This window comes from Maniola hyperantus, chromosome Z (genome assembly GCF_902806685.2).
Source record: "Maniola hyperantus chromosome Z, iAphHyp1.2, whole genome shotgun sequence".
Taxonomy (NCBI): domain Eukaryota; kingdom Metazoa; phylum Arthropoda; class Insecta; order Lepidoptera; family Nymphalidae; genus Maniola; species Maniola hyperantus.
In genome coordinates, this window is record NC_048564.1 from 13,567,299 (window position 1) to 13,594,541 (window position 27,243).

Here is a 27,243-nt window from a genome sequence, read left to right on the forward strand (position 1 = left end):
ACGTCTTTCTGAAAATTGAATTCGTAAAATTCTTTTGACTGGTTGTTTATTATATTTTATTGCCAGTTATAATTTAACTATTTTAATTATATACATTAATAACAGACTAAATTAAAGGCTCAGGCTTTGATGAATCACAAAAACGAATTCCCTAGAGATAGACTAATTTCCTTCTTCATACGTTTAGGCCCCTTTATGGGGCCTGTAACCTATGCACGCTCTAGTGATAAAACATCTCGCTGCCTTACCTGTCCTCAGTCTTTGCACGCACTGCAATTAAACGCACGCGTTTAGTTATAGGTCTGAAACCGCAAAAAAGTTACATACTGCTTTTTATACAAATACAAAAATTAATCCATACTTAATATTATAAATGCGAAAGTGTGTCTGTATGTCTGTCTGTCTGCTAGCCTTTCACGGCCCATCCGTTCAACCGATTTTGACGAAATTTAGTACAGCGATAGCTTGCATCCCGGGGAAGGACATATGCTACTTTTTATCCCGGAAAATCAAAGAGTTCCTACATCCTACATGACTTTTAAAAACTTAAATCAACGTGGACGAAGTCGCGGGCATCATCTAGTCAGTACCCATATTATAAATGTGAAAGTGTATTTGTTTGTTGGTTTATTGGTTTGTTGGTTTGTTGATTTGTTGGTTTGTCCTTCAATCACGTCGCAACAGAGCAACGGATCAACGTGATTTTTTGCATGGGAATAGTTAAAGACCTAGAGAGTGATATTGTCAACTTTTTATCCCGAGAAATCAAAGAGTTCCCACGGGCTTTTGAAAACCTACATCCACGCGGACGAAGTCGCGGGCATCAGCTAGTAATAAATATGCTTTATTGTTTTCATTATTGCTAGGTATGTACAATGTTTGATCTAATATATCTAAACTAAAAACTAACAATAAACAATAGGTCGTATACTCAGCATAGCCAAGCACTGCTCACAATGCTCAGCGCTGGTTTTCAGTTTGCGCCATAATTTATATTGATTAATAAAAACGCACCGCGCCCGTTGCGTTATCTCTTTATTACGTTCTATATTGCTTATTATGTTATATACCTATGCTGGGATATTTATGTTCCACAGTAATAGTATGGTGGTTAACTGCATTCGGTTTTTAGGGTTCCGCACCGAAAGAGTAAAAACTATACTGTTCCTCCACCCTTATCTCCAAAGTTTATCAATCGAAAATATGAAATAACTATCGTCAGTAAAAGTTTAAATGTATATTTTACAGAAAAAAACTAACGCATAATAGTTTTTTTTTTATATTAACAATAAACCTATAGTTACACAACCACAAAGTTAGTTTTGTGGTTTGTTAACAAAACGGTGTTCTTACCGTATTACTTCTTCTGTAGTACGGAACCCTCCGTGCATGAGTCCGACTCGAACTTGGCTGGTTTTTTTATTATTTTAAAACCTACGCAACAAAACACGCTGTTCGCCAAAAATCCATGGTGGCACTGTAATAAAATAAAGCAATTTTTTTTGGAAAATAAATGTCTTTTCTTTCTTTCAAAACGCCAGCCACAGTGCGTGTTTTTTATACGTGGTTATGATTCAGCTATTCCTAAATCGCTTGCGTTATTTGCAGTGTGCGCAAGCCTTAAAGTTGTTTACGCCAAATGCGTGGAATATTCCAGTAACATTATCACGAACTACCCTCATTTTGCTAGATATTTTTAAGTAAAAATAATAGCGGGTAGAAGCCTAAAAGTATATACAAATTGAAATTTGTAACATATTGATGACGTTTTACATGTGTGATATGAAATGAACCCAATCAAAATGGTAAACCAATTTACCATACATATTTTGTATGGTAAATTGGTTTACCTAGAAAGGATTTGTAGGAAATTATACAAAAAACAAAGATTCCGACGAATTTAGAACCCCCTCCTTTTTTGAAACCAGTTAAAAAGGGTCAATTTGTGTAGGAAATATAATTATCTGACATAAAATTATGTGTACCCCAATTAAAAAGCTACATTTTCTCAGAAAACGCGTTAGCATCTGGTGAAGTTTTTAATCGTTTGCTACACAATAAGAAGAAATCTTTAAAAATAAGTTAAGAAATTGGTTAATAAGTAAGGCATTTTATAATATTAATCAGTTTTTTTGTGAAAATTATCGATGTAACTATATACTAGACCAGCGATTCCCAATTGGTGGTCCGCGGAACCCTGGGGTTCCGTGGAAGGGCCACAGGGGTTCCACGGTCTGTCCGAGAGTTACCTAAATAAAACTTTTGTGGAAAAGACTCATAAACCTTCACGCCTACACGGCAGTCTAAGATGGAAACTACCCGGTAGGTATACTCCTAATCGGTTTCTACACGGCATCTTACCGGGATCGCTCAATCGCTTGGGCTTACGTCTTTACCGGTAGGATGGTAACTAGCCAGCTAGGGTTCCGCCAAAAAAAGTATGATCAATTAGGGTTCCATGGTCAAAAAAAATTGGGAACCTCTGTACTAGACGATGCTCGCGACTTCGTCCGCGTATGAATGAATTAAGTATACTATTAATTCTATTTTTAATGATTTTTTTCAATTTTTTTGTTCCGATACAATATGTTAGACTTTTTCTGCGATCTATGTGTGTCACCTGGTGATAAGTGATGATGCAGGTTCAATTTCATTAAATCCGTACCCCTGATCAGTTTCTACGCGGCATGTTTACCAGAATGTAAAATCGTAGTAACTATAGCCGCGACCGAAGCCTCCTACCAGACAACCGTATAGAAATACATATTACGTATTATCTATATAGAATACATAGACTTTATGTTGTTTAATATCTTTGTTGCCTGAAGTTTTGTGAATTTATAATCGCGACTTCGTCCGCGTGGACTACACAAATTTCAAACCCCTCTCATCCCTTAGGGGATGAATTTTCAAAAATCCTTTCGTAGCGGATGCCTACGTCATAATAGCTGTCTGCATGCCAAATTTTAGCCCGATCCGTCCAGTAGTTTGAGCTGTGCGTTGATAGATCAGTCAGTCAGTCAGTCAGTCACCTTTTCTTTTTATATATTTAGATAATTTTTGCAACTAATATTGCAATAATTACTTACTTTAGCTATAGTTTTCTATCCCATAATGAATTGTAGGTAGGTACCAACAATATTTTTTATTTATGACTGCACTTTATGCATCACTTATAATATGACATCGTAAGATATTATCTTGACAATATTTTAGTGGTAACTGTTTTTTATAGTATAGCAGTGAAAGCCTAGTTTCTTAACTATTCTATCTTCTTCTCTATATTTGAATCGCTGAATGTGTTGCTGATCGCAAATCTCGAGAACAGCTGAACCGATTTCGCTAATTCTTTTTCTATAATAATCCTTGAAGTACGGGGATGGTAAGAACTATTCGGAGAGAAAAACTTTAAAAAATTCCTGAAAAAGAATCGACTGTCAGGCGGTACGAAGTTTGCCGGGGCAGCTAGTTCTATATAAATAACATAGACCTCTAAATAATGTCATTGTCTAAATAACTATAACATCGGCCTTCTATTCGAGGGTTCTGAGGTTCAGACTTCAGTCCCAAGCCACCAATTTTTCGGAGCAACTAAAATATTTCAGACTTAGGTAGTATGTACCTACTATTGATATAAACTACTAGCTGATGCCCGCGACTTCGTCCGCGTGTATTAAGGTTTTTTAAAATCCCGTGGGAACTCTTTGATTTTCCGGGATGAAAAGTAGCATATGTCACTCTCAAAGTCTTATACTATACCCTTGCAAAAAATCACGTCGATCCGTTGCTCCGTTGCGACGTGATTGAAGGATAAACCAACAAACCAATAAACCAACAAACAAACACACTTTTGCATTTATAATAGGGGTAGTGATGTAGTTGACCAGCGCCCGGCGTCGTTCGCGGGACTAACATACCTTTTTCATGGGCAAATCTGAATGTAGGTATAAACCGAAAATAATATCTCTACAATCTACATAGTATAAAATAAAGTCGCTTTCCGCGTCTGTATGTATATATGAACGCGTAGATCTTTTAAACTACGCAACGGATTTTAATGCGGTTTTCACCAATAGATAGAGTGATTCAAAAGGAAGGTTTATCGCTATAGTTTAATTCTTAAAAAATTAGATATCCCTAAAGAAATTGAAATAATGTGAATTAGGTCGGAAAAAAATCCTCTCATTTGAGAGTTTCCGAGGCAATGACACCTCAATGACTCCACATTAGTATCTACGTTGCACCCATGCAAAGCCGGGGCGGGTCGCTAGTTATTAATAATACCGAAAACTCATCATCATAACCATGATGATCAATCCATCGCCAGCTCACTACTGAACACCGCTCTTCTCTCGGAATGAGAAGGATGAGAAGGGCTTAGGCCATAGTCCGCCACGCTGGCCCAGTGAGGATTGGCAGACTTTACACACCTTTGAAAACATTATGGAAAACCCCCCGGCGTACAGATTTCTTTCGCATATAAATCCGAAAAGTTGGACATGCGTGCCCGAGATTGAATCCCTGACCGCCCGGATAAGAGGTCTAAGTCTTAACCACTAGGCCACCACGTTTTCAGGCATAAGGTAGGTACGTAAAGAAAAAAAGATAGATATGAAGGTACCCAATAATTTTATGAATTTCTCGAATGAGCTCATAACTGAAGGATCCCTTTCAATCAACTTCATTGGCAATTCTGAATTCACTGGCAAATTGTATCCCAGTATATAGGTGGGCATATATACATATCACATATTATATATCTCCATTCAACGTTTATATAAGATTGAGTAATCTTAGATAGATTACTCAATCTTATATAAACGTATCTATATCTTGGTACGTTATATTCATTGGTTGGCAAAAAATATTAACTCCACAAATTATTCTAAACTAGAGCGACCATGAGCACTACATTGTAAAAAACTAGCTTATGCTCGCGACTTCGTCCGCGTGAAATACACAAATTTCAAACCCCTATTTTATCCCGCTAGGGGTTGAATTTTCAAAAATCCTTTCCTAGCGAATACCTACGTCATAATAGCTATCTGCATGTCAAATTTCAGCCTGATCCGTCCAGTAGTTTGAGCTGTGCGTTGATAGATCAGTCAGTCAGTCAGTCAGTCACCTTTTCCTTTTATATATAGACTAGCTTATGCCCGCAACTTCGTCCGCGTGGAGTAAACAAAATTTAACCCCCTATTTTACACCCTTAGGGTTGATCTTTAACAATGAGATTTTAACATAATATGAGCTTAATAAAATATGGCATAAAAATGCAACCCCTATGGGGGTGAAATAGGGATTTGAAGTTTGTATGAAAGTCTGTCAGTTTTGAAGTAAGAAAAATTTAGCCCACAAGTAGAAAATTAAGGGGTTGGAAATTTGTATGAAAGTCTGTCAGTTTAAAAAATTAAATCAAGATATTGAGTATGTAAATGTAAGTAGGTATATATTATAGAAAACAGATGACGTAGGCATCCGCTTAAAAATAATTTTGGCAAACTAAACCCCTCAGGGGTTAAAACAGTGTCAATTTTCAAACCCCTATTTTAACCCCTGAGGGGTTTAGTTTTCCAAAATCCTTTCTAAGCGGATGCCTACGTCATCTGTTTTCTATAATATATACTTAGGTACATTTATATACTCGATATCTTGATTCAAATTTTTAAACTGACAGACTTTCATACAAATTTCAAACCCCTTAATTTTCTACTTAGGGGCAAAATTTTTAAAAAACCATGATACACGTTTTCTATGTTTATAACAATTTGTGTAAATACAAAATTTCACGATTCTTACTTCAAAACTAACTGACTTTCATACAAACTTCAAACCCCTATTTCACCCCCTTAGGGGTTGAATTTTCAAAAATTCTTTCTTAGCGGATGCCTACGTCATAATAGCTATCTGCATGCCAAATTTCAGCCCGATCCGTCCAGTAGTTTGAGCTGTGCGTTGATAGATCAGTCAGTCAGTCAGTCAGTCAGTCAGTCAGTCAGTCAGTCAGGCACCTTTTCCTTTTATATATATAGATTACATTTATGTACTCGATATCTTGATTCAAATTTTTAAACTGACAGACTTTCATACAAATTTCAAACCCCTTAATTTTCTACTTAGGGGCAAAATTTTTAAAAAACCATGATACACGTTTTCTATGTTTATAACAATTTGTGTAAATACAAAATTTCACGATTCTTACTTCAAAACTAACTGACTTTCATACAAACTTCAAACCCCTATTTCACCCCCTTAGGGGTTGAATTTTCAAAAATCCTTTCTTAGCGGATGCCTACGTCATAATAGCTATCTGCATGCCAAATTTCAGCCCGATCCGTCCAGTAGTTTGAGCTGTGCGTTGATAAATCAGTCAGTCAGTCAGTCAGTCAGTCAGTCACCTTTTCCTTTTATATATATATAAAGATTGAGTAATTGAGTAATATTATCTATATCTCGGTACCTACGTTATATTCATTGGTTGGCAAAAAATATACCTCGAAGTGCGAGTCAGATTCGCACACCGAGGATTCCGTACTACAGTTGTATGTTTTCGACATGGGTATACTTCCCATTGATAGGTCAATCATGAATTTGGCAGGTAGCAATGTATTATAACAGAAGTGAAGGGTAAAATCCGAAAACCGTGAATTTTTAGTTACATTACCCGTGACTTCGTCCGCGTGTACTACACAAATTTCAAAAATGATCATGCAAAATGTCGAAAAAATACGACAATAATACGGAACCCTCGGTGCGCGAGTCTGACTCACAATTGGCCGGTTCTTTTCCCTTATAGGATCACTTTTTTTCTCTGGAGATGCAGACCCTTAGAAATATCCTCTTATACAGCAGAGTGAATTGAGCGCCCTATTAGAGAATGAATTGAAAACTTTTGCGGCTTCTTAATCTATATTCAATAACTAGATAGGTACATAGCCTGCGGGAGGGTTAGGGGTGAATATATTGTCAATCAGAAAACTTTCTTCTTGATTAAAGTCGAACAGCCTGCGGGTTGAAAGTACGCTTCATTTGGTTCAGGCCTGGACAATTGATTCTTTGAAACCAATTCTTTTGTGAAGTTATTCTATAACCTATTTTTGAGTTTTAAGTAAAACTTTTTGTATGGATTTGCCTCCTCACCATATCTTAGCTGACTAGTCGTGGCATCGAAATAATGTACCTACTTAACTAGATACCTATTATTCTATATATATAAAAGGAAAAGGTGACTCACTGACTGACTGATCTGTCAACGCACAGCTCAAATTACTGGACGGATCAGGCTGAATTTTGGCATGCAGATACGTAGGCATCCGCTAAGGATTTTTTGTAAAATTCAACCCCTAAAGGGGTAAAATAGAGGTTTGAAATTTGTGTAGTCCACGTGGACGAAGTCGCGGGCATAAGCTAGTCATTCAATAATTAACTTATGGATGGAGAGAGCTAAGTTTGACGTTTTTCTAAGTCATAAAATTAGAAATGAGGAGATCCGTAAAAGAACCAGAGTAACCATCACTAAATGGATTGCGAAGCTGAAGTGGCAATGGCAGGGCACATAGTTCGAAAACACGATAGATGTTGGCATCCCAAAATATTAGAATGGCGACCTCGCACCGGAAATCGCAGCATTAGAAGACCACTCACCAGGTGGACAGACCACATCAAACAAGTCAACAACATCGAACGGGCGCCCTCCCATCTGCGATTCGGCTCATGTAACTGAGAGGTTGGTGGGGCCATGGGAGGTGGAGGGTTGTCAAAGTCGCAGGGATCCGCTGAATTTGAGTGACGCAAGACCTCTTGTGGGACGTGGGAGCTCTTTGATTTTGGATAAAAAGTAGCCTATGCCACTCTTCAGGTCTTTAACTATACGGTATCCATGCAAAAATCACATCGATTTCATCCACTACCCGCGGTTCATAATAAAGTAGCTTTTTCAATCCTTATTGAATCCTTTGCTCCGTTGCGACGTGAATGAAGGACAAACTAACAAACCAACAAACAAACACGCTTTCGCATTTATAATATTAATATTATGTCGCTATACATAATGTAATCTACCAATTTATTCCACATAAGTCGCAAAATAACATGAATTTCAAATTAGTAATTATTGGGCCATTTCGCGCGTGTTAATACAACATCAAAGCCCGCGGGAACGCTTCTGATTGCTTTATATCTACACGTGGTGTAGGTGGTGTATACCTATAGTCGCGTTATAGGTAAAGGAGTCGATCATGCAGATAATACAAACAGTTACGACTTCCGATACAACTTGCATCGGATTAAATGCCTCTGGAATATTGATGGGTGATATGAGATACACAATTACGGCGGGGTGGGTTTCTTACTAGGGTGTGGCTACAGTATAAAGAGAGATACAGTAGTCAGACGTATTGATATCGTGGTAATTGACGACTACCTTTTAACATAGAGCCCTAACTACGAAGGCCTTCGTCCCGCACTTTCTGCACGATTACTCTGTCTAGACAGTTTTTTTTAATACGAAAATGTGTCAGTCTGTCTGCTAGCTTTTCACGGCCCATCCGTTCAACCGATTTTGACAAAATTTAGTACAACGATAGCTTGCATCCCGAGGTAGGACATGGGCTACTTTTTATCCCGGAAAAGCAAAGAGTTCTCACTTGTTTTTTATAAAACCTAAATTCACGCAGACGAAGTCGCGGATATCGTCTAGTGCCGTGATAGATGGGGCGAATTGCAAGGCGCCAAAGCGCCTAGACACTGACCACGCATTCGTGGAAGACTCCTTAATCTAGTACGAATGGGCGAGTCATAACTTAGGTAGTTAAGTTAGCTTAACATTTTTTTTTCGATTTACCGTACACCCGATGTTTTACGTATTGTTCACAAAATCCTTGTCGTATTTATGAGTTAAGTTTAAAAATAATCTGTATTAGTGGTTCTTCCCGAACTAAGACCTCGCGGTATCCCATAATTCCCATAAGATAGTTGTAACTTTTAACATTAGACGCAAAAAGAGCTAAAGAGTAATTATTGGAAATGGTTTGTCGTGCGCCTGTTAAAATGCTGGGAGCAATAAAAAACAGTTGGGATATAAAACCCGTGGGAACTCTTTGATTTTCCGGGATAAAAATAGCCTATGTCACTCTCCAGGTCTTTATCTCTACCCATGCAAAAAATCACGTCAATCCGTTGCACCGTTGCGACGTGATTGAAGGACAAACCAACAAACCAACAAACAAACACACTTTCGCATTTATAATAAGGGTACTGATTGAGAGTTTATACAAAATACAAAATAATCATAAGCTAGTTTCTGATGCGGAGCGAGGTGTGCGGACGGTCATCAGCGAGCGTCAGAAAGTTTTCTAACAGATAGTTTTCTGATAATATGCTGCGGGAACAATTCAATAAATACCTAATACACAATGGAAGTCGGAAGATGGATGACTTCGGGAAGAAAGTCTTGTAAACTACATAAATTTTAAATTGAAAAAGTTGTAGTTCAGAACTTCTTTCAGGGAAAATATTTTAGTTTTCTTATTAGATACTTTATAGATGCAATATTGGTTTAATTATAATCATACACATATAGATACATTAATACCTAATATATTTCTACCTGAAATGAATGAAATTGAAAGTGAAAGTGTTTGCTTAGAAGATACACGTTTGGAATATAATAATGTTCTATCTTTCTATAATATAAAAATGAATCACTAAATGTGTTGCTCATCGCAAATCTCGAGAACAGCTGAACCGATTTCAGTAATTCTTTTTTTATAATAGGTACTCCTTCAAGTACGAAGATGGTTCTTACGGAGAGAATTTTTTTAAAAAACTTGAATCGACTGATATGCCTATAGGGGTCTCTCCGTCACTTACTCCATACAAGTTTAATTAAATTAACAGGTCTAAAATCTAGTGCTATCCTTTTCTGCAAGCCACGTTATGAAAGGGATAGCAATAGATTTAGAAGTATCATTTTAGTTTAGTTCAGAATAGATTGTGTACAACGGAATTAGCCACGTTGTCGTCCCACTCATTTGAAGCAATAGGTTGTAAGAAGTTTTCCTTGTTGCAGAAAAAGCGGTCTCGTTTCTTCAGTCGCAACAAGAAGTCCACCACTGAGTGCATCGAGATTATGCACCATCCGATATATCGTATCTTCTACGTATCGCATGACAGCTCCGACCTTAAGATCTTCTCTTACATCGCGCGCGACGGCGCCACAAACGTCTTCAAGTGCAACGTCTTCAAGAGCACCAAAAAGGTAAGTGTTCATTGTCATATCTAATTTTTTAGGGTTCCGTACCTCAAAAGGAATAACGGAACCCTTATACCTTAAAAAGTCATGTATATTATATTGTTATCTTCTAAGTATATTATATTCAACTGGCTTCCCGTAGCTCAGGGAATCCTAGTTCGGGGGCCAGGAATATCGACAATTAATATTTTTTTTGTTTCTTTTTATATCTACCTACATCTAATAAGAAAACTACTTATTTGTTTTAATGTTAAGTTGTTAACTGTAATCTGTTTATGTATTTAAAAGTAAGTTATTTACATTAACTGTACCTACCTATTTATATTCGGGCGAAAGACTGGCTTCCCATAGTTTGGGGGCCAGGAACTTTGCTTTGCTACTACCAGGGTTATATTTTTTATAAAATAAAGATTATTATTATATTATTATTATTATAGCGAAGTAACTCCTTTGTAAGCCAAATTTAACCCTCTGTAATTTTTTCCCCTTACATCACGTCACATCATATCAATATGAAACGTGCTTTGAAAACCATTGGGGTAAAGCGGAGCGAGACCAATAATTAATCTATGCCATTGGGCTTCAAAAACAATAATTACTACGCCCATTGAGTACCCACCTACTTAACAATTCTTTTTTCGATCTACTATACACCCGATGTTTTACGTAGTGTTCACAAAAACCTTGCCGTATCCATGGATAAGTTTAAAAATAATCTATAGTATAGAAAAAATAATCTATAGTATATAATATAGTTCGGGGTGAACCACTTTAATAGTATAGAATCTATACTATTAAAGTGGTTCACCCCGAACTATATTATATACTATAGATTATTTTTTCACTTTAATAGTATAGAATCTATACTATTAAAGTGGTTCACCCCGAACTAAGGCCTCGCGGTATCCCATCCATAATTGCCATAAGACGTTCGCCTGTGATAATTCTGAGAGCAATAGTGCAAGAAGTTCACTTCACTATTATTATTGTGCAATTATGATAGAAATACTTATGCCCATTAATCCTTACCTACTAATACACACTTATCCATACTAATATTATAAATGCGAAAGTGTGTTTGTCTGTCTGCTAGCTATTCACAGCCTAACAGTTCAACCGATTTTGATGAAATTTAGTACAGAGTTAGCTTACATCCCGGGGGAAGGACATAGACTACTTTTTATCCCGGAAAATTATTCCCACGGGATTTTTACAAAACTATATCCACGCGAACGAAATCGCGGGCATTACTTAGTATGAAATAATTTAAAAGTAGATGATTCTTATAATAGGGCATGCACGTTTTAATTTTTCGAAGCATGTGAATTTTATACAATTAAATATTACTTGTATCAACTTTCAACAGTGAAGGAAAACTATATATATAGTATAGTGAAGGATATATGTATAGTGAAGGAAAAGATCGTGAGGAAACCCGCATGCCTGGAGAGTTCTTCATAATATTCTCAAACGTGTGTGAAGTCTGCCAATTCGCAGTTGGCCTACGTGGCGGACTATGACCTACTCGTAGATCCTAGCCTACCATTCTGAGAGGGGCCCTTCTTCTTCTTCTTCGCTCTGGGCTGGTTTCCGCACTTAAACGTTTCCGTCTGTTGTGCGTGTATTGCCCCTCCCCGCTGAAGTCTTCACTCCAGCCATCCAAGCTCGCTCCAAAAGCCGAGTAGACCGCCCAGGTTGCCGAGGAGCCCATGCTCAGTAGTGGACTGGCGATGTGTTGATCATGATGACGATGATGGTCACCCATCATTCAGTGAGACATTAATTTCTCCTTTTCCTGAACCTGTAGTCAGGGCCATCTTTAACCTATTGGAGGCCCTGGGCACATTAGAATAATTGGGCCCCTATGACCCTGACAGAGTAGTGGGTCAGGGGTAAACAAGAACGATCGAATAAAAGTCAGTTTTGACTATAGTTAACTATCTAGATCCTCTGTTTGAGTGGGCCTTTTTGACCTTTGATTTTACGAATTAAATATGTTTTTCGGTAATAAAATATCGGTCGGTCGGTTATAGTTTGGTGATCTGACAGGGACTAGTGGGCCCCTATCTATCGTGAGCCCTGGGCACGTGCCCAGAGTGCCCTGTGGGAGAGATGGGCCTGCCTGTAGTACCTATCTGATGCAATAAACTCAATGGCTACAGGCATAATCAATCTTGTACTTCATTGCCGACTTTATAAATCAATCACTGTTAGATCGTTTTCACACTAGCCAATCTAGTAAACGATTTTTTCTCTCTCATGGTATGGGGTGTCGTTGGATATGTCTTCTTAAAATATAAAAGGAAAAGCTGACTGATTGACTGATCTATTAACGCACAGCTTAAACTACTCGACGGATTTAGTTGCAATTTGGCATACCTACAGATAGCTATCATGACGTAGACGTCCACTAAAGAAGGACTTTTGAAAATTCAACCCCTAAAAGGGGTAAAATAGGTGTTTGAAATTTGTGGGGTTTTTTTTCTCTAGGAGGAGGAAAAATCCCTTACGGACTTGTGTCTATCGACAGCCGACAGGGTGTGTCCGACGCGAACGGACTATACGAAACCTCCCTCTGCGAGATCAGCACGGAACCTTACATTAGTTCGTGTGAAAGGATCCTTAGAGCAATAATTTCACTGAATTGGAAACAACACCAATCTTCGCGTCGATTGCTGTTACTCGTAAAACAACTCAACAGAAATCAAATTCTTTAATTAAGTCTTTGAAGACCTCAATTCTCGGCAACGCCCAATAGCATTTACAAATTATGATATTTCATCCAAGTTATTATTATATCTAAGCTGTGATAGCCTAGTGGTTAGGACGTCCACCTTCTAATCGGGGTCGCAGGTCGGGGGTTCGATCCCGGGCACGCACCTCTAACTTTTCGGAATCATGTGCGTTTTAATGAATTAAATATCACTTGCTTTAACGGTGAAGGAAAACATCGTGAGGAAACCTGCATGCTTGCGAGTTCTCCATAATGTTCTCAAAGGTGTGTGAAGTCTACCAAACCGCACATCGCCAGCGCGGTAGACTATGGCCAAAACCCTTCTCATTCTGAGAGGAGACCCGTGCTCTGTAGTGAGCCGGCTATGGGTTGATCATGATGATGATGATTATTATATCTAAAACGTACCTAGCTGATGATTAATAATACTAATTACTATAAAAGTAAAATATAGGTTCTTTATTGTACAATGATTGTACCTGCACCAAAGAAACATGTTTTCCAGTAATATTATTATAATGGACACGAGAAAGACAATGGTCTTATCTTCGAGGCAATCTTAGGGCAGAGAATAATGGTGGAAAATAAAAGAAAGTGGGTTCCTTTTTCCTTTTGAGGTACGGAAACCGAATTACATAGTTTTTACTTGCAACTTTGCTAAGAGAACGTCAACATCCAGGGAATATCTAGACAGATCTTTCCACCCCTATGTCGTCAACATTCCATCTTCGCGTACGAAACGCATCATTCCTTATACGCATGGCTAGGGTCTGGAATACTCTTCCTAGATCAGTGTTTCCTGTCAATTATAATCCGGGTATCTTTAAAACAAGAGTGAATAGGCACCTTCTAGGCAAACGCGTCCCATCTTAGGCCACATCATCACTTCCCATCAGGTATGATCGTGGTCAAGCGTGCGCCTATATAATGAATAATAAAAAAACCGGCGAAGTGCGTGGCGGGCCACGCGCTGTGTAGGGTTCCGTAGTCACAATCCTCGAAAAACAGATATAACCTAGCTGTGAACTTTACATAGCCCTGATAGTTTTCCTTTAAAATTGATTATATATACTACTGCTGTAAATTTTTCACGTTCCTATATACTACCATTTAGCTGATAGAGGGGGGGGGGGGACACACACACACTTGACTTTAATAAAAATTAACACTTTAAAACATCCTATTTTACAAACGGATCTAGTAGGTAATCAAAAAATGATGTTTCCAAACCCACAGTATTTTTAAAAGACCTATTCAACGATACCCCACACTATGGGATAGACGAGAAAAAAAATTCATCTCCACTTTACATGCTACCCTAAAAAATAATATTTATCAAAATTTTATTCACCACTTTGTCGGCGTGATTAATGTTTATACCCGTGCCGAATTACAGATTTCTAGCAATAATAGTCTCTGAGATTAACCAAGGGCGGACGGACGGACGGACAGACAGACGGACGGACATGGCGAAACTATAAGGGTTCCTTGTTTACGACGGAACCCTAAAAAAGATCTACAAACGGACGAAGTCGCCGCGGTAACAGCTTTCAACGAGAACGCCTGTGTATGACAACGTGTCAGATAAACGAGATTGAGCGAGGTGTATTCTCTAGCTAATTTTACGCATTGCGTAGCCCTCAGCTTCATCGAGACAAAGGGTTGACTGTTTTCAAAACAAATAAGTCCTGTATTCTCTCATCCATACTAATATTATAAATGTGAAAGTGTGTCTGTCAGTTTGTCTGTCTGCTAGCTTTTCACAGCCCAACAGTTTTACCGATTTTTATGAAATTTGGTACAGAGTTAGCTTACAAGCCGGGGAAGGACATAGGCTACTATTTATCCCGGAAAATCAAAGAGTTCCTTCGGGATTCTTAACGGCCCATCCGTTCAACCGATTTATATATGAAGTTCGGTACAAAGGTAGCTTGGATCCCTTTAATTGACATAGACAACTTTTTATCCCGGAAAATCAAAGAGCTCCCACGGGATTTTCGAAAACCCTATATCCACGCGGATATAGTCGCGGGTATTCTCTAGTGCACCAATATATTTGCGACATGATCAAAAATGAGTACTTTAGGAACTAGCACCACAGAGTAAGCTAGCACCGAGAGTTTATTTTCCCATATATATTTTTTAGGAGTTAAGAGAAGGACTTAACGTCTACACTGACGGAGTAAACTAAACAGATTCATGACTTTTTTGATACAAAATAATACTACCTAATATTTATTACAGTCCGTACAAAATGACTCCTCACGCGCCATTTTAACTCTAAGGGGTATCATGTCAAAAGTATAGTTCATTTTTAAAATAAGGACTAAAATCGTACTTTTGACGTGAAATTTTACACAAAAAGTTAAAATGGTGCGTGAGGAGTTAAAAAATCAAATAGGTTAGGTTAACTAACACCGAATAAGTATTAGGTGTTAGTTAACCTTTTATACAAAACGTTTATATACAAAGCATTAATACTAACATTCATACAAACCTATACAATTTTACTTTACTTCAAATCAATACTGTATGGGTTATAAATAAAATGTATCCATGCCGACTATTCCGTAAGCTGTTAACGGGAACCTGTATCACGTAGTGAAAACACGTCACGTGAATCCACGCGACATTTCCAGGTAGCCGAGGGAGATAATATCATTTATCATACAAAAATAACGAAGGAGTTTAATAATAGACGAAGTTTTTTGCCGCAAATAAACTTAATAAATTTAAAATCATTGACGTAGATTCTACGTCAACGATCGTAAATTTGAAAAACCGGCCAAGTGCGAGTCAGGCTCGTGCACCGAGGGTTCCGTAGTACAGTCGTATTTTTCGACATTTTTCACGATAAATCAAAAACTGTGATTTATGAAAATAAATAAAAATCTGTTTTAGAATCCGCAGGTGAAGCTCTTTCATATGATTTCCCACTTGATATATAGTTATCTTACTTTGAAAATTGAAAATATTAATTATTAGTTCATGGTCACAATTTAATTTTTTTGTGTGATGTGACAACAAATTCATGGTTTTCAGATTTTTTCCCTAATGTCTGCTATAAGACCTACCTACCTGCCAAATTTCATGATTCTAGGTCAACGGGAAGTACCCTGTAGGTTTCTTGACAGACAGACAGAATGACATACAGACAGACAGACAGACTGCAGACAGCAAAGTGATCCTATAAGGGTTTCGTTTTTCCTTTTGAGGTACGGAACCCTAAAAATCGTAAAAGTTTTGACGTTCGTCTGCATCTATCGAGATAAAGTTCAAAAACTCAAATCTGATACTTCTCTCAAAACACTATCTACTCAGACCTTTTCAGCCCTGAGCGCGCTTGGAAACCTTGTAGCTTTAGTTTTTTATTTATTAATTAATTATCACCACTGTATATATCAACGAGTACGGTTTGCAAAGCAGAAGTGGCAATTGGCAGCGCACATAGTTCGTAAAACCGACAGAGAATGGGGTCCCAAGGTGCTGGACTGGCGACCTCGCACCGTAAGACGCAGTGTTGGAACGCAGGGAGCCGCGGTTATATACTTTAAAAATAAATAAATAAATTAAAATAAAACAAATATTTAAGGGGGGCTCCCATACAACAAACTTGTTTTTTGCCGTTTTTATAGATAATGGGACGGAACCCTTCGCACACGAGTCTGACTCGCACTTGGCCGGTTTTTTTATCTTGTCATAATTTTCCCAAAAGTTTGTAAGTGTCCCATCTTGTCCCTGCCTACCTCATGTCAGTTTTGACGTCCGTGAATGCGACAAGATATCGCGGTCTATTTATGAGTATTTACTAGTAGTGAGGTGGATAAAAAGTTCGGATCAAAGCATGACGGACGAAGCCCGACGCGCGAGTTAAATTGGTCAATCCCTAAATACCACCTGCTTGTGTGTATCTGTCTGATATGAAACGGTTTTTATTGAGCATAAATCACGTTTGTACACAATCCTTCAGATTTCTTGGGAAATTTGCTTACAGTTACGGTTTTCGGCTTTGGTTAGTAATGTCCCTTGACGCTGATGACATATTATCTGCGTCGTCACTCGAACTCCTCATCGCGAAGGGTTGTTACCTGCGATGAGGAGTTAGAGTTTGTTAAGGTCCCGTTGTTGCCACCCTTCGGGTACGGAACCCTAAAAAGGTGCCACTTTTTTTCTTTTTAGGGTTCCGTACCTCAAAAGGAAAAACGGAACCCTTATAGGATCACTTTGTTGTCTGTCTGTCTGTCTGTCTGTCAAAAAACCTACGGGGTACTTCCCGTTGACCTAGAATCATGAAGTTTGGCAGGTAGGGTAGGTAGATCTTATAGCTGACATTTGGGGAAAAATCTGAAAACCGTGAATTTAGGGTTAGATCACAGAAAAAAAATTAAATTGTGGTCATGAACTAATAATTAGTATTTTCAATTTTCTAAGTAAGATAACTATGTATATCAAGTGGGGTATCATATGAAAGGTCTTCACCTGTGCATTCTAAAACAGATTTTTATTTATTTTTATGTATCATATTTTTTGAATTATCCTGCAAAATGTCGAAAAAATACGACTGTGGTACGGAACCCTCATTGCGCGAGCCTGACTCGCACTTGGCCGGTTTTTTTATTCATTATCGGCAAACGCCTGACCACAATCACGCCTGATAGAAAGTGATGATGAATACTAAGATGAGACGCATTTGACTAGAAGATGCCTATTCACTCATTTACAGCTATGTAGGGCCTACATGAACTAAAATTAATTCATTTCAGTTCATTTCATAGCACCAACATTCGATTATCCAAACAAAATGTAAATGAGAGCTAAGCTACTAGAGTATCGGCTTATATCCGAAATCCCTCAAGGCTTGGTTACCGCAAACGCTTTGTTTACGCGAAACATAAGGCAGTGGTCCGACCGCCGCCGGCGAGAAAACGACTAACTATCGGCGATTTTCTCTCTCAAGAAACGCACAGTAAAAGTACATTCCGTGTAAACAAAAGAGATGCATATATCAAAAGTTGCTCTCTGACTGTTCACACTGCCGGCGACGACTCGCTTTACTAGTTTTGTCGCTGAGAACGAGCTTTCAAAAATAAACTCGCTCAGCGATATTCGTTCAGCGATGCTCGCTCGCTTGAAGACGTGTAACGCGCGCGCAGGTTTGCACAGGACTGAGTGTCAGTGTCCGCGGGCGAATGGCGCGAGTAATCGCTCGTCGCACTTGCACACTCGCTTAGCCCGGCTACAAAACTATCGAAACTACACACTCGCTTCCCGCCAATCGTCTACTCGTTTATAGTTTCTAGTTCTACTCGTTTCTCGTTTACCGTCGGCGGTCGGACCACTGCCTTAATCTTGTATTTCTCTACATAATCGACTTTTATCATCAATTACAATTAACGATCACTTGTAGCGCGCTGTGTAAATACACTGCCGACTGTCCGTATCGACTGCTTGCACCTCGTTAAGCGGAGTTCAATCGTAGCGCGCTCCGAACATACGTCATTTGGTTATCATTTGAATATTACAAATCAACTAGATGATGATTCGTCCGCGTGGATATGTGTTTAAAAAATCTCGCGGGAAGCATGGATTTCCATTTCCCATTATCCAAGGGATAATAAGTAGCCTATGTGTTAATATAGTAGGTAGGTATAAAAGTCTATCTCCATTCCAAAGGAGATGGACAAAATTTGCCCCAGGCTGAACTATGCCTATCACAAACTTAATGCCACGACTGCAAAACAGCATGTGATTTTTATTTTAAAATGGAAGATTTTTACTATTAAATGGCACAGACTTATATTATCATCTCTGTACATTCTGGGGCACGCCTCCATACAATTTTTGTCCATCTCCTTTCAGCCAAATCCATTCAATAGTTTTTGTGTGAAAAAGTAATAAATATACACACACATATTCAAACTAAGCTGTGATAGCCTAGTGGTTAGGACGTCCGCATTCTAATCGGAGGTCGGGGGTTCGATCCCGGGCACGCACCTCTAACTTTTCGGAGTTATGTGCGTTTTAATTAATTAAATATCACTTGCTTTAACGGTGAACAGGCATCAGCTAGTAAATTATATTTGCCACGCTACGTCGTGTCGCGCAGCGCAGAGCAAATGTGTTTGGGTCCTTAGAGTTGCGGATTCTAAAGTTCCAATTTCCAATCTTCTTCAAGAGAAGAGCGTCTGCTTCTGTGCAAGTGAAAGGCATGTGTATTGCCGGCATTTTAACTTTCCTTCAGAGAGCGCGCGATCTCGGTCGCAGCCGGCGCACGCGCATGTGTTTATTTGTGGGACTCGTATGACCACGCCGCGCCGGTAAACTCCATGCTCCAGTCTCTTCACTCAGTTGACTCGTGAGATCAAACGACGAACCGCGTCACGGAGCGATCTCTCCCGCGAATTACTCGTATATTGATCATTGACATAAAAGTCTTCGAGGGTTCCGCAGTGCTTCAAGAAACCCTAAAAACGTGTGCCCTACACTCATAGTTCTATGATATAAGTGAGCTTGCTTAGCTCCCAAGTGTCTGGTTTTCCTATAAATTAGGATTTTTCAAAGTTTCCATTGAAGTTGATCTTATGCCAAGATTTTCTCTGCAGCCCAAATACTTAATTTAAGAATTAAGTGCTAATCCTCAAAATTAATAGGAGTAAAAGAATAAGTATTAGGAGTTAAATTTTTCGAGAGTCAAGGACCTCCGATATAGTGCAAACCATTTGTAGCTTAAACTGGCTTTGGGAGTGACAGATGTGCGGACAATGTCGAACCATAAAGAGAACGAGAAACACCGACGGAGCGATCTGAAAAGCCTGCCGTCTGAAGTGCTACTCAAAGCTAGAAGCACACTTGTCTCTCTCGTCAAGCCCAAGCACGAGCCACAGCGGAAACCATCCAAGAAGAAAGAGAGGTTGAAGAGCAGCAGATCTGAACCGGAGTTCGATCGGAAAGCAAAGCACAGGAGTCGCCTCGACGAGTCTCGTGACTACGCCACTCCGAGACCCAGGCCGCTTTCGGTCGGTGCCATGAAACGGTACGAAGACGAAATAGACTTCCATTGCGCGAACTACAAAGAGACGAATCTTTACCAGAAAGAGGCATCACTCCAGAGGCAGTTCGATTCGACTGATGATGTGTGCGTTCAATCCCGACTCGTGATACCAGCAGTGGAAAGGCGCGACGTCGAGCAAGACACGAGCGAAAGGCCGAGGAAGAAGCTCTCGTTTCGTGAACCTGAAATCGTGGGCAGTGCGAGTGCTACTTTAGGACGCTCCAGCAAACTAATGGGTGTCAATAGTCTCTCCAGGAGGCCTAACAGGCTCTCGATGCGTTCGGAAATGCATTCGAGTTTAGACGGGTTGGATTCTGATTTAGAGGTTAGTTTTGACAGTGTGTAGACAATTACAGCCGTACTCAGAGTCGCTTTACTTAAGTTTAGTTAAAACGAGACAGAGCTATATCTCTCACATACATCTGTCTCGTTTTAACTCAATCTTAAGTAACGATTAGCGACTCTGAGTACGGCGGTTAGACGTAGTTCACTAACAGTATTCGCTCATCATCATTTAAACACGTTTTTTCCATTACTGATAATAGTGCCTTCCGAGAAACAATGTGTTATGAGAAAAATGTTCATGTTTTACGAGTATTTTGATATAGTGTGGAATAACAGAATTTAAAAAAATTAGATTTGTTTTTGTTCACTCGATTCGGGAATCGAAATCAATATCGAGTTATTTACGAAAAGATATTCGTAAATAACTCGATATTGTTAAATTCAACGTGTCTCGACTCTGAACCGTGTAGCGCATTCGACTTCGTAAATATTTTACGTTATCTGTGTTTCAATCAATTTAAGTGGGTTAAAATAATTCCGTATATTCCGTACTGGCTGATGCCCGCGACTTATTCCGCGTGGAATTAGGTTTTTAAAAAATCCCGTGGGTAACTCTTTGATTTTCCGGTATAGAAAGTAGCCTATCTTCACTCTTTGCCACTCTTATCGGTCTTTCTATGTCTTTGTCTGTCTATGTCACCCTTGTCGGTCTTTATCTATACCCATCCAAAAAATCACGTCAATCCGTTGCACCGTTGCGACGTGATTGACGGACAAACGAACAAACAAACATACTTTTGCATTTATAATAAGGGTACTGATTTGCTGAAAAAAAGAACCCTTGTAGGATCAATTCGTTGTATTATATGCCTGTCTGTTTGTCAAGACCCGTTAAGGGAATCAAACCAGTACGCGACAAGTCGAGATCGCAATCGCGGTATGAGGGGGGACGGGGGGGCGACGGCGACGCCGCCGCACCGGGTTAGCGCGAAAGCTGTGCAAGTATGCAGGTCATCTCTACCCCGATTGCCATCTCAATCTGTCGCGTACTATATAGGATACTTCCCGTTGATTCATTATCATCATCATCATCAAGCAATAGACGTCCTCTGCTGGACATAGGTCTCTTGTAGGGACTTCCACACGCCACCGTCTTGCGCCGGCTGCCAGCGGCGGCTCCCTGCGACTCGTCTGATGTCGTCCGTCCACCTAGACGCAGCGTTGGAAGACCCCCCGGTCTTCCAACGCTGCGTCTTCCAGTGCGAGGTCACCATTCCAGCACCTTGATAAGATTGACATGATACAGTTGACATGACAAGAATCATGAAATTTTGTAGGTTGCAAATACCGGTACCCTTCGAGTGCGAGGCCGACTCCCACTTGACCGGTTTCTATAGGTTATCGGATTCTTTAATTTTAAGAAAAATTAACTGACTTTAAGGTGGTTTGATACATCCAGCTGCGAAAATTCAAATTTTAGTAATTCGTTTTTCGAAAATAGTAGACTAATCGTACATCAAAGGCTTATAGTAATAAGTTTTACCGGCATAACATTTATGCATCTACATGTTTTTAAATAAAAACTTTGGTCAAAAATGCTCATTTACTTCATATTTGTTCCTGAAATATAATTTTCTGAATTTTCCCAAATTTGCACAAATATGAAGTAAATGAGTATTTTTGACCAAAGTTTTTATGGAAAAACATGTCCATGCATAAAAACCCGCAAAACTCATATAAGCCTTTGATTTATGATTAGTCTACTATTTTCGAAAAACTACCTAAAATTTGAATTTTCGCGGCCGAATGTACCAAACCACCTTAAAGAGGTATACCTACTGTACCAATTACTAGTGAACTACTATTTACTAAACTGATCGCGAGTGATTTACTGTTACCCGTTGAATTTACGTCTTGACTATCTATTTGGCAAACTCATTAAATTATCTAGCTTACCGAGTGTGTTTATTTGCTGTTTGCTTGATAAGTAGGTACTTTATTGCGTTTTAGATGTTGCTACCCTATTTTGCTACCCTGTTCTTTCTAACGACAGAATATTAAAATTTACTACCTAGACATTCATTATCATTCACTACTGAGCACGGTTCTCCTCTCAAAATGAGAAGGGTTTGGCCATTGCCCACCACGCCGCGCTGGCTTGTACCTACAGATTGGCAGAGTTCTCACATCTTTGAAAGCGTGATGGAGAACTCTCAGACATGCAGGCTTCCTTACGATGTTTTCCTTCACCGTTCAAGAAAATGATATTTAATTGCTATTTAATAACTGTGAAAAGTAAGGTGCGTGCCCGAGATCGAATCCCTGATAGCTTCAATAGGAGGGTGACGTCTTAACGACTAGGCTATCATCACTCTATCCTAGATACGGCAGTCAACAAATGGTAACGGAAAACATTTGTTGGAAAGGGGTGCAAATATTAAGTGGTGCCCAGAGCACTCAGAAGTGTCAGAACACCCAAAGTCCAGAATAGTAATCCATGAATATAAATTATCTTATCTTCAAAAATAGAAACCACCTAGTAACTAGTTATGTTTATACTTTATAAGAAAAATAATAGAATATTAATATTTATGCCCGCGACTTGGACCGCGTGGATTGAGTTCTTTAAAAATCCCGTAGGAATTTTTTGATTTTTCGGGATGAAAAGTAGCCTATGTCCTTCCCCGGGATGCAATCTATCGTTGTACCAAATTGCGTCAAAATCGGTTGAACGGATGGCCCGTGAAAGGCTAGCAGACAGATAGACAGACAGACAGGCAGACAGACAGATAGACACACTTTCGATATTAGTATGGATAATATGGATTAGGATCCCGTCAAACTGTATAACAGTTCTGTTCATACTCGGATAGCGTGTGGTGGGATCGGGTGTTGCGAATCTGCTTCTAGCATTAGCAACTATTCCAGCGTACCTATTATTTAGGTGCGGCACAGTTTTCTGTCAAGGGCGTTGCTTCCGTCGCGGGACATTTATTATTTATGCTTGCTGCAATGCGACCGGTCTTGGCCCGATTGTCCCGGCAACGGTGAGACAGATTGACTTTTTATCCCTAACTATTCTGATCCATACTATAAGTCCCGCAAATTGCTGATGCGCGTGGCCGACATGTTAGTGACGTCAGCACCAGACTGAAGTTTTGAGCTGATGGTATATTTTTACTTAAACGTCAAATTCGATGTTTTTGAGACATGGTTCCAGTGCAATAGCAATTTGCGGGACTTATAGTCCCTACTAGTATTATAAATGTGAGTGTGACCGGCTGTCTGCTAACTTTTCACGGCACCTGACGTTTGGTACAGAAATAGGATTGCATCTCGGGGACGGAAATAGGTTATCCAGGAAAAATCAAAGGTTCTAAAAATCATGTGGAAACCCACATTGCTGCACCAAGCTTGATATCTACGTGCACTCGTACAGCACAGCATAAGAGACAGAAAACCAACGCACATAATACTCGTCAGATTTCTTGGGACACCCTATAGAAGTTAAGTATATGGGCAACAATACGACCTGCAAAATAATTCGTTTATTTAGATTTTTTACAATTTTCATTCCCATCCTAAACGTTCGTAATGCGGCCATACACAGCTTCAAGCAATCATGACTGGCCTCTTCAAGTTGTAATTGCATAGCGAACTTCAATCTTTCTTTCATTATCATACACGAGACCATTCGAACATTTGCATGCTCTATAAATCTTACTGAAGGCAGATCGGAGCGTGTATAGCCCCCATTACAATATTCAAGTAAACCGGCAATGTTTGCGCGAGATATTTTGGAACTGCCGCCAACGTGTGAATTACGCACTTGAAACTGAGACTCGCTATCATTAATTCACAGGCGGAGTTCAGTTTACTTTCCAGATCAACACGCGAGTGCTAATGGAGGGAAATGAAGCGCACACTCGCACAGCCGGCTGCGATTGGCATAGAGAATCGACACAAAGTGCAAGCCTAGCACCAAAGTTGTGACAGTCATTATTGCAATGGACTAGGAGGCAGTGCGTGCCAGACCTTCGTTATTTTATTAAAAAAACTGGCCAAGAGCGAGCCAGGCTCTCTCTACAATTGTAATGTTAGGATTGCGTACCTCAAAAAGGAAAAAAACTAATAGTTATAGGATCACTTCGTTGTTTATCTGTCGTGTCTGTCAAGTGCCAAGGCAAATAAATCAAAAACTATAGGGTCCCGTTGACCTAGAGTCATAAAATTTAGCAGGCCTTTTAGCACAAGAAAAAAAATCCGGAAACCTTGAATTTATGGTTATATCACAAAAAAATTAAAAAGTGTCATTTTTTACGATGTTACGGAACCCTTAGTGTGTGAGTCTGACTTACACTTGACGCGTGTTTATTATATGTAGAGAGAATGGCTTCGAACAACTTAAGAACTTTTCGCAAAACAAAAGTTTGGAAGCTACATCACTCGTCATCTCACGTCATGAGAATGAAGCAAAGAGCTCTTAGGAGTGTCCTGAATTATTGATAGCCTACTGTTGTTAAAGAGTGTATAGAAAAGGCAAAGGTCGTTCAACAATGATCTTTTTGAACCTACCTGAATTATTTTCTTTGAAAAATTTACTTCGTTACCTCACTATAACAGAGTAGCATTCCGTTGTCTTTCTCTAAACTTAATTTAGAGTATCTGTATCCTTTTCTGTTTAACAATGCTAAAAAGGGACAGAACATGAACTTTACATTTAAAGATTTGAAATTTTAGTGCACAAATGTAAACAGTAGGCTCGCGACTGTGCGCTAAAATCACGTCTTTGCCATTTAAAAATAAAATTTAAAACTGTCAAACTGCGTCTGTCCTTTTCATATTACATTAGTAAGAAAAGTATGCGAATGCTCTAAAATTAGGTTGTGCTCAGAATCAGTACCATTGTTGTACAATATTTATGTATAAGAGTGCGATAAGGCTGACAAAAAGTATACCTACTGTAAAATTCTTTAAAAAATCATTTTTTTAAATAGTGCCCCCCCCCCTTGTCTTATTGTAATAGTTTCATTAAAAAAGTATGAGTAATATTCCCCTTTCCCCTTCTACTTAGCGTAAAGCTTGTGTTAGGAGAAGGTATGATAATAGTTCAACCGGTAGGGTGTGAACCGCTGACCTTTCGGAATTCAGTCCGCTCCTTTACCCGTTGAGCTAATGAGGCTTATAAATGTAGGTATGGATGTTCTTAGGGTAATAAACATAATATTATTACTTTCTAACTGATAACAAGAATTATAACTGAAGCAGTCAGAATAGTCATCTTTTTGTAGTCTGATATTGGAAAATAACATTCGTAATGCGTCTTCCAAACAAACTCCTTTATTCTTTTCGCCTACGTGTAAACAATTGTAATAGAAAAACGCTCGCTATTGATTCATTGTGACGCACCGAAATTAACTACCTGTTGCTCTAACAAAATAAAATCACATTATAAAACGCGAGAAATAAAAACCGGTCAAGTGCGAGTCGCACTCGCAATGTAGGGTTCCGTACCATTGTTTTTTTATTATTCACATACAAGTTAGCCCTTGACTGTAATCTCACGTGGTGGGAAGTGATGATGCAGTCTAAGATAAAACTAACTAACTGCTAACCTGATGGAAGGGCAGTTTTATTTTTATTTTATTAAAATCACACCCCTTTGGTCTCTATACGGCATCGTACTGAAACGCTAAATCGCTTATCGTAAACTCCTGTTTTACCCCCTTAGGGGTTGAATTTTTATAAGTCCTTTCTTAGCGGACGTCTGTAGGTATGCCAAATTTCAGCCAGATCCGTCCAGTAGTTAGAGCTGTGCGTTGATAGATCAGTAAGATCTTTTCCGTTTATAATCAAAACTAGCTTATGCCCGCGACTTTGTCCGCGTTGACTACATAAATTTTAAACCCCTATTTTACACCCTTAGGTTTGATCTTTAACTATGAGATGTTAATATGAGCTTAATAAACTATGTCATACTGCTAATAATTAACATTCATGCAAAAATATTAACTACAAAACTTCTTTATAGACACTTCAAAACTGACTGACTTTAATACAAATTTCAAACCCCTATTTTACCCCTTTAGGGGTTGCATTTTAAAGAACCCTTTCTTAGCGGACGCCTACGTTATAATAGCTATCTGCATTACGAATTTCAGCGTGATCCGTCCAGTAGTTTGAGCTGTGCGTTGATAGATCAGTCAGTCAGTCAGTCAGTCACCTTTTCCTTTTATATATATAGTTATGTATATTTTCATTGTTTTAATTTTACTTATTTATCTCAAAATAACCCTTAAGTAAGTAATTACAGTTTCTTGGTTTGTTAACGGAAGCCTCGGAGGCTGGAAATGACTTGCTTTGAACATTCCTTTTAGATCCTCATGACGGGTTCCAACGAGGGTTGAATTATTCGCGCGATGACCGTGTCGTCCCTTTTATTTGGCGGAGTAAATTAGTAAATTCAATTTCCCCTCATGATAAATATAATATTGTTCGCGCAAGTACCTAGCAGCGCTTCCTCACTCAGGATGCTCCCAATGAGATATCGCTGCCGTTTCCGCCGGCTAACCATAGGCTGCCTCCTCATTGAGACGTATTCTCTCTGCCTTCAATCAATCAGTCAGGCTGTTTGCGTCCACTGCTGGACTTAGGCGTTCCCAAAAGCGCGTCACGTCACCATGGCTTGGGGTTCGAAAAATACCGGTTAATTATGGTGGCAGTATGGTATGAAATGAAGTGTATCATCATCATCATCATCATCATAAACCGATAGACGTCCACCGCTGGACATAGGTCTCTTATAGGGATTTCCACACGCCACGGTCTTGCGCTGCCTGCATCAAGCGGCTCCCTGCGACTCGTCTGATGACATCCGTCTACCTAGTGGGGGTCTTCCAAGACTGCGTCTTCCGGTGCGAG

At 39.2% G+C, this 27,243-nt stretch overlaps 1 protein-coding gene across 2 annotated transcripts in view; it reads left to right on the forward strand.

The window, feature by feature from the left end:
* LOC117995429 (carboxyl-terminal PDZ ligand of neuronal nitric oxide synthase protein) overlaps positions 1-27,243 on the forward strand; it is a 160,746-nt gene that overhangs the window by 97,545 nt on the left and 35,958 nt on the right. The window contains exon 5 of one of the 2 annotated variants that reach the window (XM_069508657.1): positions 10,070-10,258. In XM_069508657.1, coding sequence (XP_069364758.1) covers positions 10,070-10,258 — 189 coding nt within the window. Of the gene's footprint in view, positions 1-10,069; positions 10,259-19,355; positions 20,363-27,243 lie in introns of those variants that run through there. The other variant, XM_069508656.1, reaches the window with a different exon arrangement.